The 20968-nt window shown below is 49.4% G+C and overlaps 2 protein-coding genes across 2 annotated transcripts in view; both read right to left on the bottom strand.

Annotated features, from left to right (window-relative positions):
- Positions 1-14727, bottom strand: part of KIF26B (kinesin family member 26B) — a 302956-nt gene extending 288229 nt beyond the window's left edge. The window contains exons 1-2 of the mRNA XM_055714921.1: positions 14665-14727; positions 14028-14429 (exon numbers count right to left, since the gene is read on the bottom strand). Coding sequence (XP_055570896.1) covers positions 14028-14429; positions 14665-14727 — 465 coding nt within the window. The remainder of the gene's footprint in view (positions 1-14027; positions 14430-14664) is intronic.
- A 2710-nt stretch (positions 14728-17437) lies between these two features.
- On the bottom strand, positions 17438-18358 carry LOC129736419 (basic proline-rich protein-like). The gene has a single exon (XM_055714920.1). The coding sequence runs from the start codon at positions 18356-18358 to the stop codon at positions 17438-17440; it is 921 nt and encodes a 306-aa protein (XP_055570895.1).
- Between the last annotated feature and the right edge of the window lie 2610 nt (positions 18359-20968).

The following is a 20968-nucleotide window of genomic DNA, read 5'->3' as shown; positions in this document are numbered from 1 at the left end:
CTGGTACCAATCAGAGAATCAGAAGTCAAGGTCTTTCTCAAAGACTTTTTGTCATAACTGGGTAATTAGCTACCATATATTCAAGTGCCATATTCCAATCCCTTTAAGGCCGATAGCTTTGAAATGCAAACCACAACTCCCTTCTCCCTCCCAAAAGAGCCGATGCTGAGCCAGCACGCAAGAGATGCTGCAGAATGCGATGGGCGACATTAGCAAGAAAGGAAAAAGCCCATTAGTCAGGAGCCAAGCACACAAGAAACCTGGACTCTGTTTTATGCAACCAATTAGTTCACCAAGTTGCTCTGTATCTCCTTTCCTCAGCTGGAAAAGCAGAAGAAAACAGAAGAAGCAGACACTGAGAGATCTACCTCTGTACACCAGTAATGGGCACATTTACGTGAACATTTGCAACTCTGTGAAGTCCTGCGACTTCCATAAGCATCTAAGGGACCACTTAACTCCAAGAGCACCCGTCCTCTTCCACTGAGTAGACCTTCTCCTATGGAAACTTCTGTGGGGAAAGTCCCATTCCACATCACAAGCAAATATTAAAGCTTTTTATAGAAAAACAGCAAGACGGACAGAAATAGCCTGGGGGCAAAGGCGAAGGCAGCAAGATGCTGAGGGCTCCAGTACTCCAGCAACAACTGCAGAGAGCTGCAGCAGCACGGTGGAGCAGACAGCTGGGGACAGCCACCAGCACCACAGCAGGTGATGGGACAGGACTGATCTCACTTCAGCTGCACCCACACTCACTGCTGGATGTATTTACATTACCAGTGAAGGCAAACCTCAGCTAAGGTGCTTGTTAGTATAATCTGGTAGCTAAATTATCTGTGCACTGGAAGTCCTTCTGCCCTGACATAGTGTTACCCTTCTGCTGCTCTATCAGAGGTTACCATTTTATATCCTTGCAGCTAAACCCACAGAAATTACAGTTCTCAGAGCCTTAAGGTTTGATACATTTAGCTGGAGCTAAGAAGAGCAGGGAACTTACCTGGATCTTTATGTACTGGGAGCATGTGCTAACCACCAAATATAGGGGGGGGGTCTAGACTGGCCAGAAATTCTGCACTGATCTCAAAAGACCTCTCCATCAAAGCCTAAATTACCAGAGTTTCAGTTTCAATAAGTTATTCTAGAAAATCACATCAAAAGTCAAAAAAAAAGAAACAAACCCACAACATATTGAAGAAAGGCAAAAAGCAAGTCCAATTCTTTCATGTGTCAGTGATGTCCGGTGGTAACAAGGAAAAGATGAGAGACTTCAGTGAAAAACAGATTTGCAGATTGTTTCACTGCCTTTTGAAGACGGTAATCCCGATTCTTCAAAAAGGAAAAGAAAGAATCCAAGACCTTTCCCTTTTCTTTCCCAGCCACCACAACCTCTACTAAAACAACCACAACAAAACAAAACAACAAAAAGAGAAACCATGCTTATTACTTACCTTAATTATACATGTGCCTGGCCAAAGAACAGAAGGCATAGAACACACCGCATTATCGGTTTCCAGAAGTAAAAGACCTGTCCTTTACCCTGAAAGCCGTTTTGTCCCATTCCAAAAGGCTGTATGGCTCGTCAGGGAGAGGACATTGGGAGCTCTGCAGCCATTGCTGCAGAAAGCAGTGCGGAAAAAGAAACGTATACACACACACACACACATATATATATGTACGTAAAGAGAGCAAACTCATATGGAAGCTGCAATGAAGCAATGAATCCTATCCTCTCATTTTATATGGAGGTGGGTAAATAATGGCACAACAGAGATTTCATTCATGCAGAGGTCTAGGCTATGCTGGGAAGTCTCAGTCGGACAATTTGCTGCAGATGCTTGCTTAGAGGAGCCATTTGTCAGTGTCACCCGTGCACATTACTATACACTGCTTCCTCGGCAGCATGATTCCACACCAGCTCCCCACACAGCACACTCTGGTCCTTGATATTTCAGGCACAGAAACAGCCCTTATCTGGGCCTTAGCAGCATGTGCTTATTGAAACGGTTCCTATTATCCAAAGTGCAAGCGTTTGGAGTAGGAAAGGGACAGAATTTGTTTCCTTTGCTGATAAAAGGAACAGCAAATTAAGTGAAGTCACAACAGTTCTCCTTCCCCTTATCCCCCTCCTCTTTATACCCCTGTTTAGCTCATTGGTTGTAAACAGCCAACACAAGTATTCACATCAGCAGAGCTGACTCCTGGAGGATACAGGCATCTTGGATGTTTCACCTCTTGATATACTTAAGTGGACTATTAAACAGGCAAGACAGTGGCAGACCAGTTAGAAAGAACTAACTAGGACTGACAAAGAAGGTTGGCAATGTAAAGCACTTCAGTCTGTAAAGTGCTTGATTTAGAGGTATCAGTGCCAGCGTATTCACCCTTCATGTATACTCCCCACACACACACCTTTTAGTTCTCCTCTCACACCTTAAGTCTTTTCTGTTCTGCTTTTAAAGTATTTGGAACAAGTACTACTACTTAATAATGCACCCTCAGATCGTCCAGTTAATAATACTACAGAATTAGTAAACTCAATGCTGTAAGAATTCTGGAAATCAAACATCTTTTTCATTCCGAGACAGGCAGAAGAAAAGGAGAGGCCAGGCTGAATTCATAACTACTGCTGATGCACTATGTCATTTATTTGCTACATTGGGTGAAACTGTTAGTGCTATGGGTTGAGACCCTATTTTATACCCAGACTGAAACTGACAGTATGGAACATATATGTCTGGCAAAAGAAAGAGAAACAAATGAATTAGATGGAAGAAAGAAAATATCATTACATCCTTAGATCACAGGATGCACCCGTACCTTAGCCTTTGGAAAACCTAATTTCAAAATGAAAAATACTGAAGTGCATTAAACCAAAGGCAACTTTGGTTTAGCTGCCTTCTACTCCTCTGGCTGCTTGCTGATTTTTGCTTTGAGAAAGAGAGACTGAGAGATTAGAAGTCATAGGGATGGGTTTTTTAAAAGAACAGCTGAAAAAAAAAAATCACAAAAAAACCCACCACAATAAAAAACCCAAAACCTTCATATGAACTATTACTGTAAAGCTTTAATGACATCAGCAGTGAGCTCAGCCTTTTAAAAAAACTCTGGTTTATCACCCATTTCTCCCTGCTTCCCCAGTGTGCCACCTTTCCCATGGAAGCACTGTTCCTTTGCTGCCTGGACTAACCAAGGCACACTTCACTCCCATTTCATTTCTGTCTCCATAGCCTGTCCTCTTCCTCTCAAAGCCCTGTCCTTCTCCTTGCAGTGGTCCTTTCCCATTCTCATAGCTGCTCATGTCTTTTAGGGCACCAAAATGGATTGCCCAATCTGCTGTTACGTGCCTACTCCCACCCCTCACAGCTTTAAAAACTGTTAACAATGATGTTGAAGCCAAACGCCCAACAGTTCACCAGTCAAGAAAAGGATAAAGGAGAGATGTGATCAAATACCTCAACAGAGGTTACTGCAGCAGGGAAAGCAATTCTGAATACATTTATTTATTTATTTTTAATATCAGAGGTCTCATCAAGAACTTACAAGGACCAGATCCCAACTGTTCATTTAAAATGAGAAGGCATTTCAATAAGCTGCCTCATTCCTCATCCTCACCAAACAGCCTCTTGGCAGGGACGCTGAACCAAGGACTTCACAAAAACCACCTCTGCAATATCTTTCAGAGCCTTGTTTTCATGATGGTGGGAGAGCATACCCCTATGGTCCCTTAAGCCAGTTTCTTCTCTTACCCACCCCACCTACCGTAACTTCTTTTTTGCACCTTTAAGTCTAAATCAAAATCCACAGAATTGTTGTCAAATCCATTATTCAAAAATGGATTTGACACACAGGAGAAAAAAAAAAGAAAAAAGCAAAAAAAACAACGGAAAAAAGAAGGAAGTCTTATTAGGCGTACTGAAAGAGCAGCTCTGGATTCCGGCTTACCACCCATGCTGCAGAACTGCTTACAAAGCCATCACTAATGGCCTTCCAGCTACCCATCATTTCCCCATGTTCAGTCTGCCCAGACAGCTAGCTATTCCTTTCTAACAAATACCATTTTAATTGCATCTCCCACTTCGTTAGCCTTCTCGACCTCCAGTAAAAGCCATCTATGGTCTAACAATCTTTTAAATCTGACACTCGCACCGACTAGCACACTTGTATGCCTTCCTGCTAGGTTCACATGTACGCGGGCTTATTGTCAAGGATTTCCATTAGAAATCTAATGGGTATGAGCTGAAATGACAGCTTTAGGACTAGTGGGGAGAGGAAAGGGGGGAGGGAGTGAAAAGGGAGAGGGGAATAGGGAAGAATATGTATCTGTATTGCAAATGCCCCCTGTCACCAAAGACTTCATTGTGCCTTTCTGGTGCCAGGGCTTCTCCAGTCCCAACACCTCCCTCGGAGCAACAAATGCCAGCCACACAGCCTCAGCCACTGTTAACTCTTCCTGCGGGAACGCTGCCAGCAATTTCAGCAATATTAACCCTGGGAATACTAACATGATTTAGAGGACTTGTTAAATTTTAATGATACTGTTAGAAAAGAGGAAAACACACGAGGCACAACTCCCAGTTTGGTGCATTTGGCTGCTGAATAGGATATTAATGTTTTTCTTTGCCCGGCACTATTAAATGAGCAGTGAAACTAATAGAGAAATGAAGAGTAATGACTTCTATTCTTGCTGTTCAGCGCTTGCTTAAAGCCAAGACTGCCTTATTGCCCATAGGCTTTCTGCTGGAGTCCACCAGGTGGATGGAGCAAACGGGTAATTCTTTCAGCATTTGGCCCTTAGTAGGTCAGAGGTTCATTTAGCTAAGAGGCACTGAAAAATAAAACTGTCCAATTGAAATAGTAGCATCACATCATACAGGCTATCGGTTAGAAGGCTGAAGCCCACTTCAGCATAAACAAGCCTGAGTTTGGCTTTGGTAAGACAGGAATTTGCCCACGCAACTCTTCCGTAAAGGAGCCAGGACAGAAACATGCAAAGACCAAGTTCTGTCCCACTTTCAGCAAAGGGCTCCAGAGCAACCACCTTCTTCAGCACTGCAGGAATCTCTTTCACATCTTCAAGTATGCCTGCGATAAAAGGAATTGGCAATTCCCAACAGACCCACACAGCGGCCGGCAGAAATTGAGAGGCTGTATTCCTGAATCTTTATTTATCTTCAGTTAATTATGAGGGTGGGAGAGAAAGAGGGAATGAAACACGGACAACTTGGGGACAATGGATTCCACTGCTGAGGCCAGTCTGCTCAGATAGTTCTGAACACAGTTGAAATTCCCAAACAGCTATGAATTTTCACTTTTCCTTCAGAAAAAGAAAATATTTACTGTGGTGGATGTCAGCCTCCTTTCATTTGCTTTTCCCCAAACATTCATGTCAGTAGAATTCTGTTCTCATGCAAGCCCATGGAATAGAGAAGCTGTTGTCAATGCTCAGATGCAAATAAATGATCACATAAAAGTATTAATGATTTAGGAGGCATGATGAAATAAGAATTAGAGGTTTCTTATTAATAGATCACAGAAAATCTGCAGGCTGAAACACATTTGTAAAAGCCAAATACATAATAAAGCAAGTTACATTTGAAGGTAATTTGGGAGCCAAAACACTTAAAAAGACTGTACTCCTAAGTTAAGATTTTCCTACAAACACTAGAGTTGGATGGACGCTTTATATCAGTCATACTGCACTGGATACAGATATCCTATCTTCAGCATACACAGTTCCTCTGACACACAACACCAGCAAGAAATTTAAAATGTTTTCCAGAGCCACACTCACATCAGCTTGCAGTATTTTTTTACTAGAATAAACTGATTTTTAAAAGGCATTTGACACTCTCTTCCTAAATCACCAAATCCATCGAGTAAGATCATTGGCCAGCCACTAACAAAGCAGATACCATACAGCCTGCGAGTTAAGTTCTCCTACTTGTACGGCAAGGTGAGCAGGCCCAACCTTACTTTAATAGGATGGCACAACAAGTTTAAATACGCAAGATAAAAAACTTATACCAACACAGAACTTACTTATGTGATTCTAGAAGTGTCTGGCTCCTTCTGAAGAGAAGGAAGTCTTTTGTTTCCATCATGAATTGTAAACCAAGTCCAATTTAATACTCCATCAGTTCACTGAAGTCTTTTGAGCAGAATTTCCCTGACTATTTTGGTTTTCTTTTACTATATGATTTAATAGCACAGATTGAACAGAGTAGCAGGGCTTAGTGACAACTAAAACTAAACATAGCTGAACATGAAAATGTATTTTAAGAAGTACACCAACACTAGAATGGTAAGTAGCTTTTAATAGCCTTACTACATAATAATACTGTTTTATTTCAAATAAAATAAATTTAATTCTGATACCATACAACCAAACCCGAGCTGCAATTGAAGACACCAGTTTCTTAAAACTTATTATTTTGTAGAGCTGGTATCATATTTTCCTTTACTTCCTCTTTCATAAAGTAATTAAAAAGTAATCACTATATTCTGTACTAGCTACAGCTGAGGTTACGGTTAGATGCATTGTGCTGCTCTCATCAGTACCTTCTCATCAGAGCTCACTGGCTCTTCACATCTGCTGTCGTAATAACACATCGTCTAAGTCATTCCCTGACCTTTCAATCAAAAGGATCTGAGTTTAGAAAGCAGCGCTATTGAAACTGTTTGAACTATCTATCACTTTGATAAGAACTAAGGCAGGGAGCAACCACCATGTATTCACACAGGAGACCTGCAGGGATGCTAACTTACGACCTTCATATGGAGAGAGGAAAGAAAAGGCACATTGGGAAGCCCACAAGGGGCCGGGATGTCTTCGCCCTGCTCAGCCGAGCAGACGCATGCAAGCATTCCCTGGTTAGAGGTATATGATAGGTAGAGCTGTGGCCTAAAGGAAATACTGCAGATTTTGCTGAAGCCAGAATCCCCTCGCTAGGGCCAATTTCGTGTAAGTCAACAGACTGAAGACCAACAAGGTTCAGATCTGGACCTCTTCTCTCCTCCTCCCCACTTTTTTCCCTGTATAACATGAATTATTGTTGATTGCTCATAACAACAGCAAAGGAGTTTTAAATATTTGACATTTCTTGCAGGATCTTTTGAATAGCCTCCATCCCAAGCTCAGAATGGTCCAGTCAACATTGTTCTACCCTATTAAGGATCTTGTGTTAGAGAATCCTCAAAAGCTCTCTCATCAAAACATTACTAAGCTATGCTGTAATATCATCTAAAGAGGGGAGTGGAGGGAAAAGAAGCATAAGCAAATGTGTATTCTGGTTGTAGATGCTACAACTCTACCAGGAAGGTGTCCAATTATATATTTCGGGGTTTAGAACAGAGATCTAAACACAGTTCTCAGCAGCTTCATTACGCTCATAGTTACTAATTTTTTAGAAACCCTGGTTTAATGTACAAAGGTTGCACAGGAGGCAAGTGAAAATAAAACCGAGCAACATGAGTCACTGGGAATTTGAGTTCCATAAACCTATGAATAAGGATGCCGCCATGGTATGATCATCTAAGACAACCTTGCTCCAATGACCAACTTGTGCTCACAGAAACTGTTCTATGAAACATTGCCATGCCTTTCAAATGCGTAAGCTGAAACTTCCGAAGAAAAGCAGCCCTTCAACATGTGACTGCAGCAGACTGCTTGCAGTTGTCTTTACCACTGCTTTCCAGAAAAGCAATACCTTAATTAATTGTTGTGACTTCCATCAGTGTCACAGTGCAACCAAAATTCAGTCCAATACTGGGAAAGACCGTGGAAGACACCTCCAGAACTTCCCACTCATGGGATACTACTTTGTTTATCAAGTTGTTGTTACATACTACAACTTCCTTAATTCAAAATAAACATGCAATCTACTTTTCTGCATTCAGGGATAGTTCTTGAATTGCAGCTTCAGCAACAAATAACGTAGACTAGGAATTACTTAGGCAGTGGCGGCAGAGCAGGGGGAGGCTTATGTTTGTATTCCGCACATTTTATTAACATACATGCCTCTCAAGCTACAGCATGACACTTTGCTAAGATCTAAGCTACCAATTTTACTTAGAACATCTCTCACACTTTTGACATGTGGACCACATGTCACAGAATGCTGCAGTTCCTACTACATCATTATGTAGAGCATGACAGTCAAGTTTATTGCGGTGACGGGCTGGAAGTTCAGTGCTTGGAAGCACCCCAATTATATGATGTCAAAGGCTATGTGCTGCTGATGTGGCAAAACTGCAGTGTCTTTCAACCCTACATACACAGCACGGCAACGTTCTAATAATCTGCTGATGCAGGCGTGAATCCCATTACATGCCGATGGCCCGTACCGGTAACATGTGACATTTTTTCTAACACTGCCTGGGTAATCCAGCATGGATGACCTTTCTTCCTCCCCTACTTCCAAAATTATATGCCAAAATCTTATGCTTGTTGTACAAGATTGCTACAGATGTTGCAACATATACTTGTAGGAAAATAATAAGACTATCTAAAGATACAAGGTGATTTTAGAGAATGGTGCAGCGTTCATAGCATGTATAAAGCACCCCAAAGGAAATCTGTCACTTAATAATAGCCCGGCATGAAGAGGCCAGCTACAGACTAAGCATTGACTTTGTATTTCTGAACACAGTGTTTTCAGATGCACAGCCAAGTGTCTGTAAGAAAAAAAAAAAAACCACTATCAAAATTTTGCTCTTCCCTAGAGATTTATTTCAGATAATATGTCGATACTTCCTCTCCACCAACCCCAACAGCTCCATCTATGGTCTAAAAGTATTTACTTTCCCAATAGGAAAAACACCCTAGTCTCAATTTACTAAATACAATCACAGGCCTGCTCCTAATTTCCAGGGCACTCAGTGAGCCTTTCTGCTCCCGTGGAGGAAGCTGCAGAGCTAACAGTTCTGACAGCTTCCTAAAAAGCAGTCTTTAATATACAGTATCTTTACCCTTACCTCAAAGACATTTGCAAGCTTGAAAGAAACATTTATATCATTTCACATGTTGACACTGTGGATTGCGGCAGCAAGACTTCCAGCTGTTCCTAATAAAGGAGTTTACGTTAATTCGTCAGAGGTGAAGGCAGATCCGTTTGTCTCCTCTGGACCTCTGTAAACAGCTGTAATTCCAGGGCAAGTGAAGTAGCTTGTGGTTTCCCAACTTGCCAGGAAACATACAATTGTAAGAAGATTCACAGATGAGTTATGCTAAACGTTCGGTATTGTGACCTGTGATGCAACACAAAAGAATGGTTGTTGTTGCCTAAACTTTAATGGAGTTAATCCTTCCAAATGCTGACAAATTACTGCCTCAGGCCATTTAAAATCACATTTCTAATGCAATAATCCTATCTGCATTACAATGAGTTGGGATGAAATGATTAGGTGCCTGAGATTTTTTGCACAGTGAATTAAGTCACCATACAGACTGGCCGTGCTTGTTCACAAATTAAAGGTCTGGACAGAAATGAAATTCCATTATTCTGCCACTTACTAAGCTTTGAGAAAGGGTTCATTACTGTCCTGTCTCTACTGGGAATCTTTCTAAAGTAGCTACAAGCTAACAGGAACCTGGTTTTCATTATACGAACTTCAGGGCTTTCTTTATTAATAATTATTAGTCAAGACTGACTACTGAACATCTTTGAAATAGAAAAGGCTAATTCAACAGTACGCAAGCAAAAAGTCAGGTAGAGTGTCAGTAAATGGGGGGGGGCGGAGGAAGAAAACAAAACTGTAGTCTGAATCAAGTCCTCTCCTTCCCTCTTCACAGACACACCATGCTAAACCAGAATTTACCCAATTCTTACACTCAGAAGCATAGACTTTTTGGCTAAGGGATAGGCCAGCACATAAAACACCTAACAACACAGGCGCTATCCATCTCTAGCATTTAAAATAGTATCCTTACTTCCTGACCCAATCACAACAGGCCCAAGCAGCTATTCACGTCTACACATTCAAATTACCTCTTGGTTTAAAGGCTGCATTCAGGATTTTTTAAATCCTGTACTAACAAATACATAGTTGCCAGCTTAAGACTATTTCTATTAGCATTCAGTTGATGATTTACACACAATATAATTTGATACACATAAATATATTAACTCTCCAATTAAACTTGATGGTCTTTTTTTTGCCAGATGCCTGTGAGGTTAATGTCCCATTGAAGCCAGAGGATATCACAGGTTCGAACTCAAGGCAACCAGATTTCACACAAATTCTGATAAACAGCTTATCAGCATAAACTTTTATGCTAGAACTTTGATGCCCTTCTGAAAATATAGCCTAAAATGAAGCCAAATTTAAAAAAAAAAAAAAATCAGTATTAAATTTGTGAGACAATCTTTATCATCATGCAAATGTTTAATGTTGCAACAAAACCCTCACAAACAATGGCCATTAAATGCTCTATGATCCTCTCAGTTACAAACTGCAATGTGCAACTATAACAACCACCTGTGCTAGTCATTTCCCACGGGCATGCTTTGCATAGGGGTTACAATAAGATTTAATTCTCACAAAACATAACCCCTTGTATGCACATAACTGCTGTACATCATTAAGTCACATCTGTATCACAAGAGAGGAAAAAGAAACAACATGCTTTTAGCATTTTTCTTTTTGTAATTGGCAGGGAACGTGGCATTTTAAACAGTTAAAATAAAGCAGCACAACTATAATTATATATTCCTCACTTTTGTGCCTGACCAAAAAAACAAACCCAAATCCCAAGGTTTCATCCTGTTGACATATTAGGAGAGAATGCTCCTATTTAAAACTGAAAGCTCAACACCTCCACACTAACAATGAGCTAGTCAGAAGCAGTTTGCTCTAGGTTAAGTGTGGCTTTTTCTGATTCAAGTGAAAAGCTTCAGCACATAGCTTCATGCATAAAGCCTGATCTGTTTATGCACCAATTAAGTATACTATTACACTTTGCAGATATACACAGACATTTACATGACTCCACGCTAGAAAACATCAATATAGGTTCACAATCGGACAGGTTACTGCAGAGTCCAGTATCTGCTGCTAGATACATGTCAAAACACAGATACCCTCATATTCTGCTTGTTCTGCAACACACAACACCCTGGGCTATATTCATTTCTAAATGCAGTATGAGTGTGAAACAGGTGCCACAGACTACATGTATAATACTAATGAAATTTCTGCGGTGTCTTCAAAAACCAAGAAAAAACATGTAAGTCAGCTAGATCTGGCTGACTAGAAGATGACTGATACACTTTAAATGCTTCATTTAATTGTTCTAATAAAGGCATATCGCCAGTTAGCTGCATCCTACTGGGCACCAGAGTCTTGAGCTGTAAGATGCTTTGCAAGTTCTGAGGGAATGTCCAGAACCAGGAACGTGATCTATTTCTTCTTCCACTGAACTCAGTGGCAGGACCGATTCTACCCCTCAAAAACCTATTCCCTTATCAGCGATCAGGAGCGGACCTCACAGGACCCTGAAAAACACCAGCTACATTAACACAGCAAGGTAGCCTCCACCCTCCATCCAAACCAAAGGAAGTTTTCTCCAGATACATGACAGGTTTCCACATTCTTGCAAGCGATCAGACTGTACATCTTGCCCTCGGAGGGCAACCCCAGAGCATTACTGTGGCGTGCACCACATGGCATGCAAAGGCAGCTCACAGGCCCTGGCTGAGCCCACGCCAGCACCCGGCTTTCCCCTAAGCAGGCACTGATAAGGCCAGCCCACACATGCCAATGAAAACAAACTTGGCCGGCTGGCACAGCATACCCGGTCCAAAGAAGTTGAGGGCACTAGCCATGATATTTATATCTCATATCACCTAGACCAAAGCCTTGCTGTGCTGGGCAGTGTCTGCTGAAGACAGAAATCACAATCCCAGAAGTTCTTCATGGTTGTAAAAAAGCCAGAAAGCACAAGAGAAAGGGATGCTTCTGCATAGCCACCAGCCAGGTAGCACCCATCCACACCAGGGAACTGTGTCCAAAAGGCTGGAGTACCTCAGCAGGACTGAGCCTGCAAATACTATTAAGCGTAGCAAATAGGGAGTGTCACCCTAGCCCACAGAGACCACCTTGCTTGTGCCTCCCTCCTTCCCCCTAAATGCACACATGGGACAGCAATGGTTTTGCAAGTGGCACTCCTACAGAACTGGAAGGTTTGGAAAGGAGGTGTAAGAAGAAAAAAGAACATAGGTAATGGGGCTAAAAACAGAGAGGTAAGGCTTACTACTGACGTGACTAAAGATTGGCCTATAAGCACCATCAGCTAAACCATGTGAACAACAGAACAAATACCAATAGTAACACTAGGGTAACATCTCAGGGAAGCTAGTTACAATAAAAGAAGCCTGTACAAATCTTTACACGACTGCAAAATCTGTCAGAATCTGTTTAACACCGTGTGAGGGATGCAAAGCCTTGATGATTATGTTCTACCCTCCTTCCACCCCAACCTCAGTTATTCTGCTGGCTCCCATACCTGTATGGGTAATTTCCTACCTATACCCACAGCTGGTAATCACTGTCAAATCACACAGCCTGAAATTTGTGAAGATTTTGGTGTGGGGCCACTTCCCAGGGAATCAATGACGTATTAATATGGTTAAATTGACTATTAATTTTGGTTGTTCCACCTTTCCCTTTTCATGAATAATTCAGTTAAGCCAGCTCTTGAGACACGGTAACAACCAGCCCTTGAGTCTTTTGTTCAAGAGTGCACCAACTCCCTCTCAAACAGCACACAAATAAATAATGGAGAGCACAACACAAGAGCAATACCAGGGACCCTTTCTCTGCAGTCAGCTCTTTCCCACAATACCTCTTTATCGCAATCACTAATGAAAACTTTTTGAAGTGGAAGAGTAAATATTATCATTTGATAGTACCTGGACCCAAGAGGGCAAACAAAATTGCATTGTATCACATTCTGGGAGCTGTAGACCCGTTCACAACACAACGCCACAACGCTGCTATGGAGGAACCCAACGCTGACTATTTTGGTTGCAGAGGGTCAGTCAAGGGCTGCTGGTCACTCTTGTAGGGCTGTTAGCCTTAATCTTTAAATGCACAACAAGCAGAGGAAACAAAAAAAATAATGCCAAACAAAACAAAACCAAGGAATTCCAGAGTATGCCTTTGGAGGTACCAGATTCCCCAACAAAGGCAGAAAGCAGACTTCCAACTCTATCCATGATCAGTCAGCTCTTAAAACCTGGGGTCGGATCTCAGAAACGCTTGCATGCTCTTTAGGCACAGGAACAACCCAACACGCAGGGTCCAGCAGCTCCAAGAATTTTTAAGTCTTCCTATTTAAAAATAATAATAATTTCTCAAAATCTAGCACTTCCTTGCAAGAATGAAGCATCACCACGTTGTCCTGGTGTTAGTGACACCTGGGAGAGCTGGGTTCAATGCTGTGGTCTGCCACAGCCTTCATGGCTGACCTTTGGGCTCACACAGCATTTCAATGGCTCATCTGAACCTGGAGCTGCGGGAGAGCCTCTCCCGCACCCAGCCCAACAACACAAGTACAAACCATGGGCATCAGACCATACGCACCTGACCACTAAGCTGGCTGCCAAGTCTCAGGATATTTTGGAAATCCATCCCATAGGGATCAAAGATGGAAAAAGGGGAAGGGACCAATGACTTCCATGTGGCATTCCCACCCTTGCTTGCCCCTCACTGGGAGCAAGAACAAGTACACGGGAAATAACAACACAAAACCACCGTCAACGCAATGATAAAGGGAGGCAAGGGGTGAGCTTGAGGGACTGCCACAGACGCCCCCCGGACCCTGCTCCACGTGAGGCAGGAGGAGGGGGTGGGAAAAGGGAAGAAGCCCAAGCAGGGCAGAACCCCAATAACCCTAAACCCCTCAGCGGCGACACCGGCAGAGAGGAGCCCCGGCGGCCGGCAGCCCCACCGGCCGGGGGATGGCTCCGGCCCCGCAGCCGGGCAGCACAGGGACACACACGCCCCCCGCCCCCCAGCCCCCGGCTCACCTTGCCGCTGACGGGCCCGGGGATGAGGAGCTTCAGCGCCTGCCTCTTCAGCTCCGCCAGGCGGGCGTTGCAGTGCTCGCACCAGACGCCGCGATCGGAGCCCGGCGAGGAGCCGCCGCCGCTGCCGGAGCCCGGCGACCCGGTGCCGAAGCCCGGCGAACCGCCCAGCGACCCGGGGGAGCTGGTGCCGATGCCAGGCGAGGCGGGTCCCGGCGAGCCGGTGAAGGAGCCCGGCGAGGAGGTGCCTGAGCCGGGGGACGGAGTGCCGGAGGAGCCCAGGGCAGAGCCGGCTCCCTCCGGCGCCGGGCGGCTGCCCGCCCGGGACTCCTCGTACGCCTTTCGGTACCAGCTCTCGGGGGAGAAGGGGGCGGCGGGCTTGGTGGGGGAGCAGGGCTCGGTCACCTGCAGCGGGAGAAGGAGAGCGGTCAGGCGGGCCCGGCAAGTTGCGCTCGGACGCTGCGCGCCCGCGGTGGCCCCCGCGCGTCGCCCCGAGCCGCCGCCCGCACCGCGCAAGGTAAGCGGGGCCGGGGGGGGGAAGGGCGGTAGCCGCCGGCGGCGGGACGCGCCGGGCGAGGGGCGCGGGGTCCCGGCACGGCGGCGGCACCGCTCCCAGCCCCCCTCTCCGCCCGCAACTTACCCCGTATTTTCTGCTCCGCGCCGTGACCGCGATCCGCTCCTTATTCCCAGCCACCGAATTCATGGTGGCTTCGCAGCGCGGCGGGAGAATTTCCCACAGGTTTCCCAGTCCACATCCGAAGGGAATCAGCCGGTCCCGGGAAGTCCCCCGCGGAGCGGGCAGGCTGCTGCCGCTGCCGGGGTCGCTCAGCCCCGAGACACCGTCAGTTCTCGGGAAAACGCTTGCGGCTGGGGTTCTCTCCCGGTCGGTTTTTCCTCATTGTCTTCCCTCTCATTCCCTCACAAGCCCATGTTTTCAGAGGAGCACCATCCGGCGCGGGCAGCGCGGCTCTCCCTCTGTCCCCCGCAGGCAGCGCGACTATCCGTTCCCGCAGGCAGCGCGGCTCTCCCCGTCCCCCGCAGGCAGCGCGGCTCTCCCCGTCCCCCGCAGGCAGCGCGGCTCTCCCCGTCCCCCGCAGGCAGCGCGGCTCTCCCTCTGTCCCCCCGCGGGCAGCGCGGCTCTCCCTCTGTCCCCCGCAGGCAGCGCGGCTCTCCCTCTGTCCCCCGCAGGCAGCGCCGCATCCGAGCCGGCTGCGGGCAGGCGCGGAAGGGAGCGGGAGCCGCGCTCTCCCCGGCAGCGCCGCTGTCCGCCTCCGCTACAGCGGCAACTTGTTTCCTTCACCAAGGTTTGTAAGTGAGTTAAAAGAAATCCTCCAAAAATATCGGGATCCAGGCTCTGGGAGGAGCCTCCGCCTCCCTTGCAGCCAATATCCTCCTGCCCATTTGTGCCTGACAGTTTCGCAGGGAAGGGAAGGGGAAGCGCCGGGCGCCCCCCGCTCAGCAGCGGAGCTGCGGGGCCGGCGGCTGCGGGCACACCGGGGCCCCGCCGCAGCTCTGCGCCGTGCCTCAGCTGCCGGGAGGGTCCATTTTATTTTGCAGTATTTCTTGATTGACGTCTGTGATTTCCCCCCTCTTCTTGGAAAGGGCGGGCGGGCGCTGGCGGGAGGGGGAACCTTGTTGCTTCCACGGCAGTTATTGGTTAGTTGCCTGTATTCAGGGCTTTAATGAACACGGTTTCACAAGTGTTCCCAGTCCTTCCGAAATAACTAGGAAAGAAAAGCAAGCTGTATTTATGACAGTCACTGGCATCTCTTTTCCGTGTTGTAATTTTACGTGTATTAATTTAACTTGCAGTCAAGGGCGTAATAAATTGATCTCTTAACAATGAAATTCTGCAGACTTGCATCCCTATTAATCTTTCCTTTCTCATTATGTTTTCTTTTGGCGGGTCGTGTGTATCTGGTTACGCATCCTTTTTTATTTCAAATCCTGCAGATAGCACAATCATCTCAAATAAATCTTCCTCCTCGAAACAAGTTGCTCATTTTCTCAGAAACGGATGCAGTAAAGAGCTAAACGCCAGATCCCCTGGTAGGGCCGTAACATGGATGGGTTGATGCAACTGAAAAGGCAGAACACACAGGGGACTCACACCCACCTTTCCAACCTCCTATCGTTACTTCTATATAAACGCATCCTTCCAGCATCCCTAATGTACCTGGGCTGTAACAGCCACGAGGAAACAAAACCAGCCCACTGCATCACTGAGCAAGGAATCTCCCGGTGCATTTCTGTCTTCACAGACACTCTGCCAGCAGTAAAGATGTGTAAGATGCTCTGCTATGTTTTAACTTCACTGGGTTATCACCCTTGGAGTGGAACAGCCGTTCCTGATCTGGTTAAGGAAGCTTTAAGGTAAAGCTGAAAGAAGCGATGCCACCCAGGGCAGCCAGGCTGGAGCAGTAGTGCCTTACGCATTTGCAGAGGCGCTTCCAAAAAGCTGACGGAACGGGCAACCAAGGGAGGTGCTCCCTGGCTCCTGCTGCACGGGAAGGGGTTTCACATGCATCCGCACGCCGAGATCCCGTGGTTTGTTCTCTAGACAGAAGTGACAGGGATGACGAGGTAGTGCCGGGGGACACGCCGTGCCAGCCTAGCACAGCCCGGAGCGGGCACAGCCCCGAGCAGGCACAACCCCGAGCAGGCACAGCCCGGAGCGGGCACAGCCCGGAGCGGGCACAGCCCCGAGCAGGCACAGCCCGGAGCAGGCACAGCCCGGAGCGGGCACAGCCCCAAGCGGGCACAGCCCCAAGCGGGCACAGCCCGGAGCGGGCACAGCCCGGAGCGGGCACAGCCCCGAGCGGGCACAGCCCGGAGCAGGCACAGCCCGGAGCGGGCACAGCCCCAAGCGGGCACAGCCCCAAGCGGGCACAGCCCGGAGCGGGCACAGCCCGGAGCGGGCACAACCCCGAGCGGGCACAACCCCGAGCGGGCACAACCCCGAGCGGGCACAGCCCGGAGCGGGCACAGCCCGGAGCGGGCACAACCCCGAGCGGGCACAACCCCGAGCGGGCACAGCCCCGAGCGGGCACAACCCCGAGCGGGCACAGCCCGGAGCGGCCACAGCCCCGAGCGGGCACAACCCCGAGCGGGCACAACCCCGAGCGGGCACAGCCCGGAGCGGGCACAGCCCGGAGCGGGCACAGCCCCGAGCGGGCACAGCCCGGAGCGGGCACAGCCCCGAGCGGGCACAGCCCGGAGCGGGCACAGCCCGCAGGCCCCAAGGCACTGGCTGTAAGCAGCCGGCCGCTCGCCCCTTGGCCGGTAACCGCTCGTTCTCCGGGCTCGGCAGTTCTGGCGGCAGATCTGCGGTGGTTTCACCGGGCCTTTGATGCCCGAGCCGCCAGCTGCGCCCGCCTCAGCACACCCGCTCGCCCGGTGCTCTCGGGCCTCCCTCAGGGGACGGCGGCGGTGCTGTGGCGGGCGGCGGGCGGGCGGACCTGCCGGCTTTCTGGCCCTCGGGCCCGGGGCAGTGCGGGGACAGCCCGGCGGGCCAGGCAGGGGCACCGGGGCAGCGCCGGCAGGCGGAGGCGAGGGCCGGGCCGGGCCGGCGGGAGGTGAGGCGGGCTGGGGCTGGGGCTGGGGCTGGGGCTGGCCGCGCTCCCCTCGGCTCCAGCGGCGCGACCGGGGCGGCTGCCGCCCGCCGAGAGCGCAGAGCCAGCGCCGCGGGCCCGGCGGCTGGGCTGACGGCACAGCGCCCGGGGACCGGCACGGCGCCCGCCCGGGGACCGGCACGGCGCCCGCACAGCGCCCGGGGGCCGGCACAGCTCCCGGGGACCGGCACGGCGCCCGCCCGGGGACCGGCACGGCGCCCGCACAGCGCCCGGGGACCGGCACAGCTCCCGGGGACCGGCACGGCGCCCGCACAGCGCCCGGGGACCGGCACAGCTCCCGGGGACCGGCACGGCGCGGGGGAGGCGGCCGGGGCCGCGCCGGCGCTGAGGGGCGGTGGGAGCGCGAGAGCGGGGCCGGGCGCGCGGCGCGGCGGCGTTGGCGGGCGGCGCGCGCCCTCTGCCGGCCGCGCTGGGCGGGAACGCGGCACCGCTGGGGGGTCGGCCCTGGGTGCCCAGCGGTTGGTGCCCGGCAGCTGTTGCCCAGCTGTTTGCCCCCGGTGGTTGTTGCCCAGTGGTTGTTGCCCGGCCATGGGTGCCAAGTGGTTGCTGCCCAGCTGTTTGTGCCCGGCCATTTGCTCCTGGCGGTGGTTGCCCAGCTGTGGGCACCCAGTGGTTGGTTTGTGCCCAGCTGCTTGTGCCCAGTAGTTGTTGCCCAGCTCTTTGCGCCTGGACGTTTATTCCCAGCATCTGTTGCCTGGCCATTTCTGCCCAGCCATTGATGCCCAGAAGTTGTTGCCCAGATGTTTGTGCACAGAGGTTGTTGCCCAGCAGTTGTTGCCCAGATGTTTGTGCACAGAGGTTGTTGCCCAGCTGTTGATGCCCAGCAGTTGTTGCCCAGTGGTTGATGCCCAGCAGTTGTTGCCTGGTGGTTGATGCCCAGTGATTGTTGCCCAGCGATTGTTGCTCAGCGATTCTTGCCCAGCAGTTGTTGCCTAGCTGTTAATGCCCAGTGTTTGTTGCCCAGCAGTTGTTTCCTTGCGGTTGTTGCCTGGATGTTGTTGCCTGGTGGTTGTTGTCCAGCAGTTGTTTCCCAATGGTTGTTGCCCGGCCATTGATGCCCATCTGTTGATGTCCAATGGTTGTTGCCCAGCGATTGTTGCCCAGCGATTGTTGTCCAGAGGTTGTTGCCCAGTGGTTGTTGCCCAGTAGTTGTTGCCCAGTAGTTGTTGCCTGGCAGTTGATACTCAGCAGTTGTTTCCTGGCAGCTGTTGCCTGGTGGTTGTTGCCCGACAGTTGTTGCCCGGCAGTTGATGCCTGCTGGCTGTTTCCTGGCAGTTGTTTCCTGACAGTTGTTGCCCAGCGGTTGTTGCCCAGTGCTTGTTGCCCGGCGGTTGTTTCCTGGCAGTTGTTGCCTGGTGGTTGTTGCCCGGTGGTTGTTGCCTGGCGGTTGTTGCCCGGCGGTTGTTGCCTGGTGGTTGTTGCCCAGCAATTGTTGCCTGGCGGTTGTTGCCTGGTAGTTGTTGCCCGGCAGTTGTTGCCTGGCAGTTGTTGCCTGGCGGTTGTTGCCCAGCAGTTGTTGCCCAGTGGTTGTTGCCCAGCGGTTGTTGCCCAGCGGTTGTTGCCCAGCCATTGATGCCCGGCGGTTGGGCTGTGCCAGGCAGGGGTGTGGGGGGGAGGCAGCCACATGTCCCTGGCCCCGCGCAGGTGCAGCGGGCGAGCAGCCAGCTCCGCCGGGGCACGGGATGGAAGCGGGGCGCCGGTGCCAGCAGCCAGCCCCTCCTCCAGAGCAATGCCCGCCAGCCTGGGCAGGGGGTCGGGCTCCTCCGGGCACGGCTGCCAAAGCCTGCCTTCTTCTGGGGCTGAATGCTTCCTGGGGTTTCCGTGAGAGATGTTGCCTCCCTGGCAGGGCACAGCAGCAGCACCCTAGTGGTGTGCCGATCCGTGCCGTGCTCCCCCCGGGAGCCGGCTCTGCGGTGGGGTGCCCACTCCCAGCCTGCTCCTGCCCACCTGGCATGGCTTCCCTGGCTTTCCTCTGCTCCTGCCCACTGCCTGGCTGGGCGAGGGCTCCAGCAGCAGCCCAAGGGAGCTGGGTTCATACCCAGGGCTGGATGACAGGGAGGCCATCCCTGGCAAAGGGGCACCGGAGCCCCTTTGGAAAAAAAATGGATCCTATCCACATGGCAGGATCTTGAGGAGGAAGTCCATGACTTCCCCAGTCCTTAGCTGGTGGCTGTTTGGTTTGAGGTGAGGAAGTAGGGTCATGACTGGTGAGTAGGAAGAATATCTCCAGTCAGGAAATGAAGACCTCAGGACATGGTAAAAGTGTCATTTCAGCAGCAAATTTCCATCTTCTCACCTCTCAGGTCTGAGGAACCGTTAGGAAGGTGGGATCGAGGGAGCTCCTCTGGCAGCTCGCAGTCTGGCCCAGCCTGGGCAGCTCTGCTGCTGCCAGGTCACCTCTCCCTCCTGACGGCTGTCAGTACTTACTGACGTGTTGGGTCATTCAAGAAAGATTTACTGACTTGTGAAAAATTTTGAAACCTGAGATATTCCAAATTCTCCAGTTTGAGGTATGTTGCTGCTATATTCTTTCCAGTTCTTCTTTTGCACTGGGCAATGTATAGGACACTAGCATTGCTCTAGCAAGAAGGTCTGCCAAGAACCCTTTCTCTGGGTTAACACCTTCCTCTCTGAGCACTGAGCTTTCTCCCTCTCTTTAGGCTCCCTTGTGTGGAAATTGATAAAAGTTTCCTCTTACAACCCCTCCTGCTCCCTGTGTCACTAAGGAAAGACCCACGGGCCGGTGACAGGCAGCCCCACAGCCACCTCTCGATTTCACGTTTACACATTTTTTCTGTTATCATATTTGGTAGTCATGGGAATCTGCCTTAATCTTAGCCCTGGCACATCATTTATGCTATCAGCTCAGAAATTAGACTAAATGTTGTTCTTAATTCCAGGCAGAGCCGAAAAAACAGAGCTGTTCAGACGTCTATAAGTAAGTGGACAGGAGCCAAAGCCTTGGATACAGGGTTAAGTATCAGAGGTTCGAGCAACAGCTGGTCTCAAAGCATCAAGGATGGGCTTCGATCTCGATGGAGGTATTGCACCTCTGTGGACTGTTGGGACCTGTCTTCTAACTAGTACACAAACCTCTGGTTTCTCCATCACACCGCAGCACATTTGCGGCGATGTGCTGTCGCTCCAGCGATCTGCCGAGGTACTACCACAGCGGATTTCCTCCGAGTATGTCTCAGTATGGGTGCAATTAAATCTGACCTAGAAGTTCAGCTTCATCACTCAAAGCCGATATGCTGGCACAAGCCCAGCTCTATCAATAAACAGTAGTCTACGAGAGCTGGAAATGTTGGA

This window comes from Falco cherrug, chromosome 6 (genome assembly GCF_023634085.1).
Source record: "Falco cherrug isolate bFalChe1 chromosome 6, bFalChe1.pri, whole genome shotgun sequence".
Taxonomy (NCBI): Eukaryota; Metazoa; Chordata; class Aves; order Falconiformes; family Falconidae; genus Falco; species Falco cherrug.
This window is presented reverse-complemented; position numbering and strand designations above follow the sequence as displayed.

Bases quoted from the DNA above. Each gene is read 5' to 3' on its own strand.
- LOC129736419 (XM_055714920.1), bottom strand. From the start codon at position 18,358: ATGGCCAGGCAACAGATGCTGGGAATAAACGTCCAGGCGCAAAGAGCT.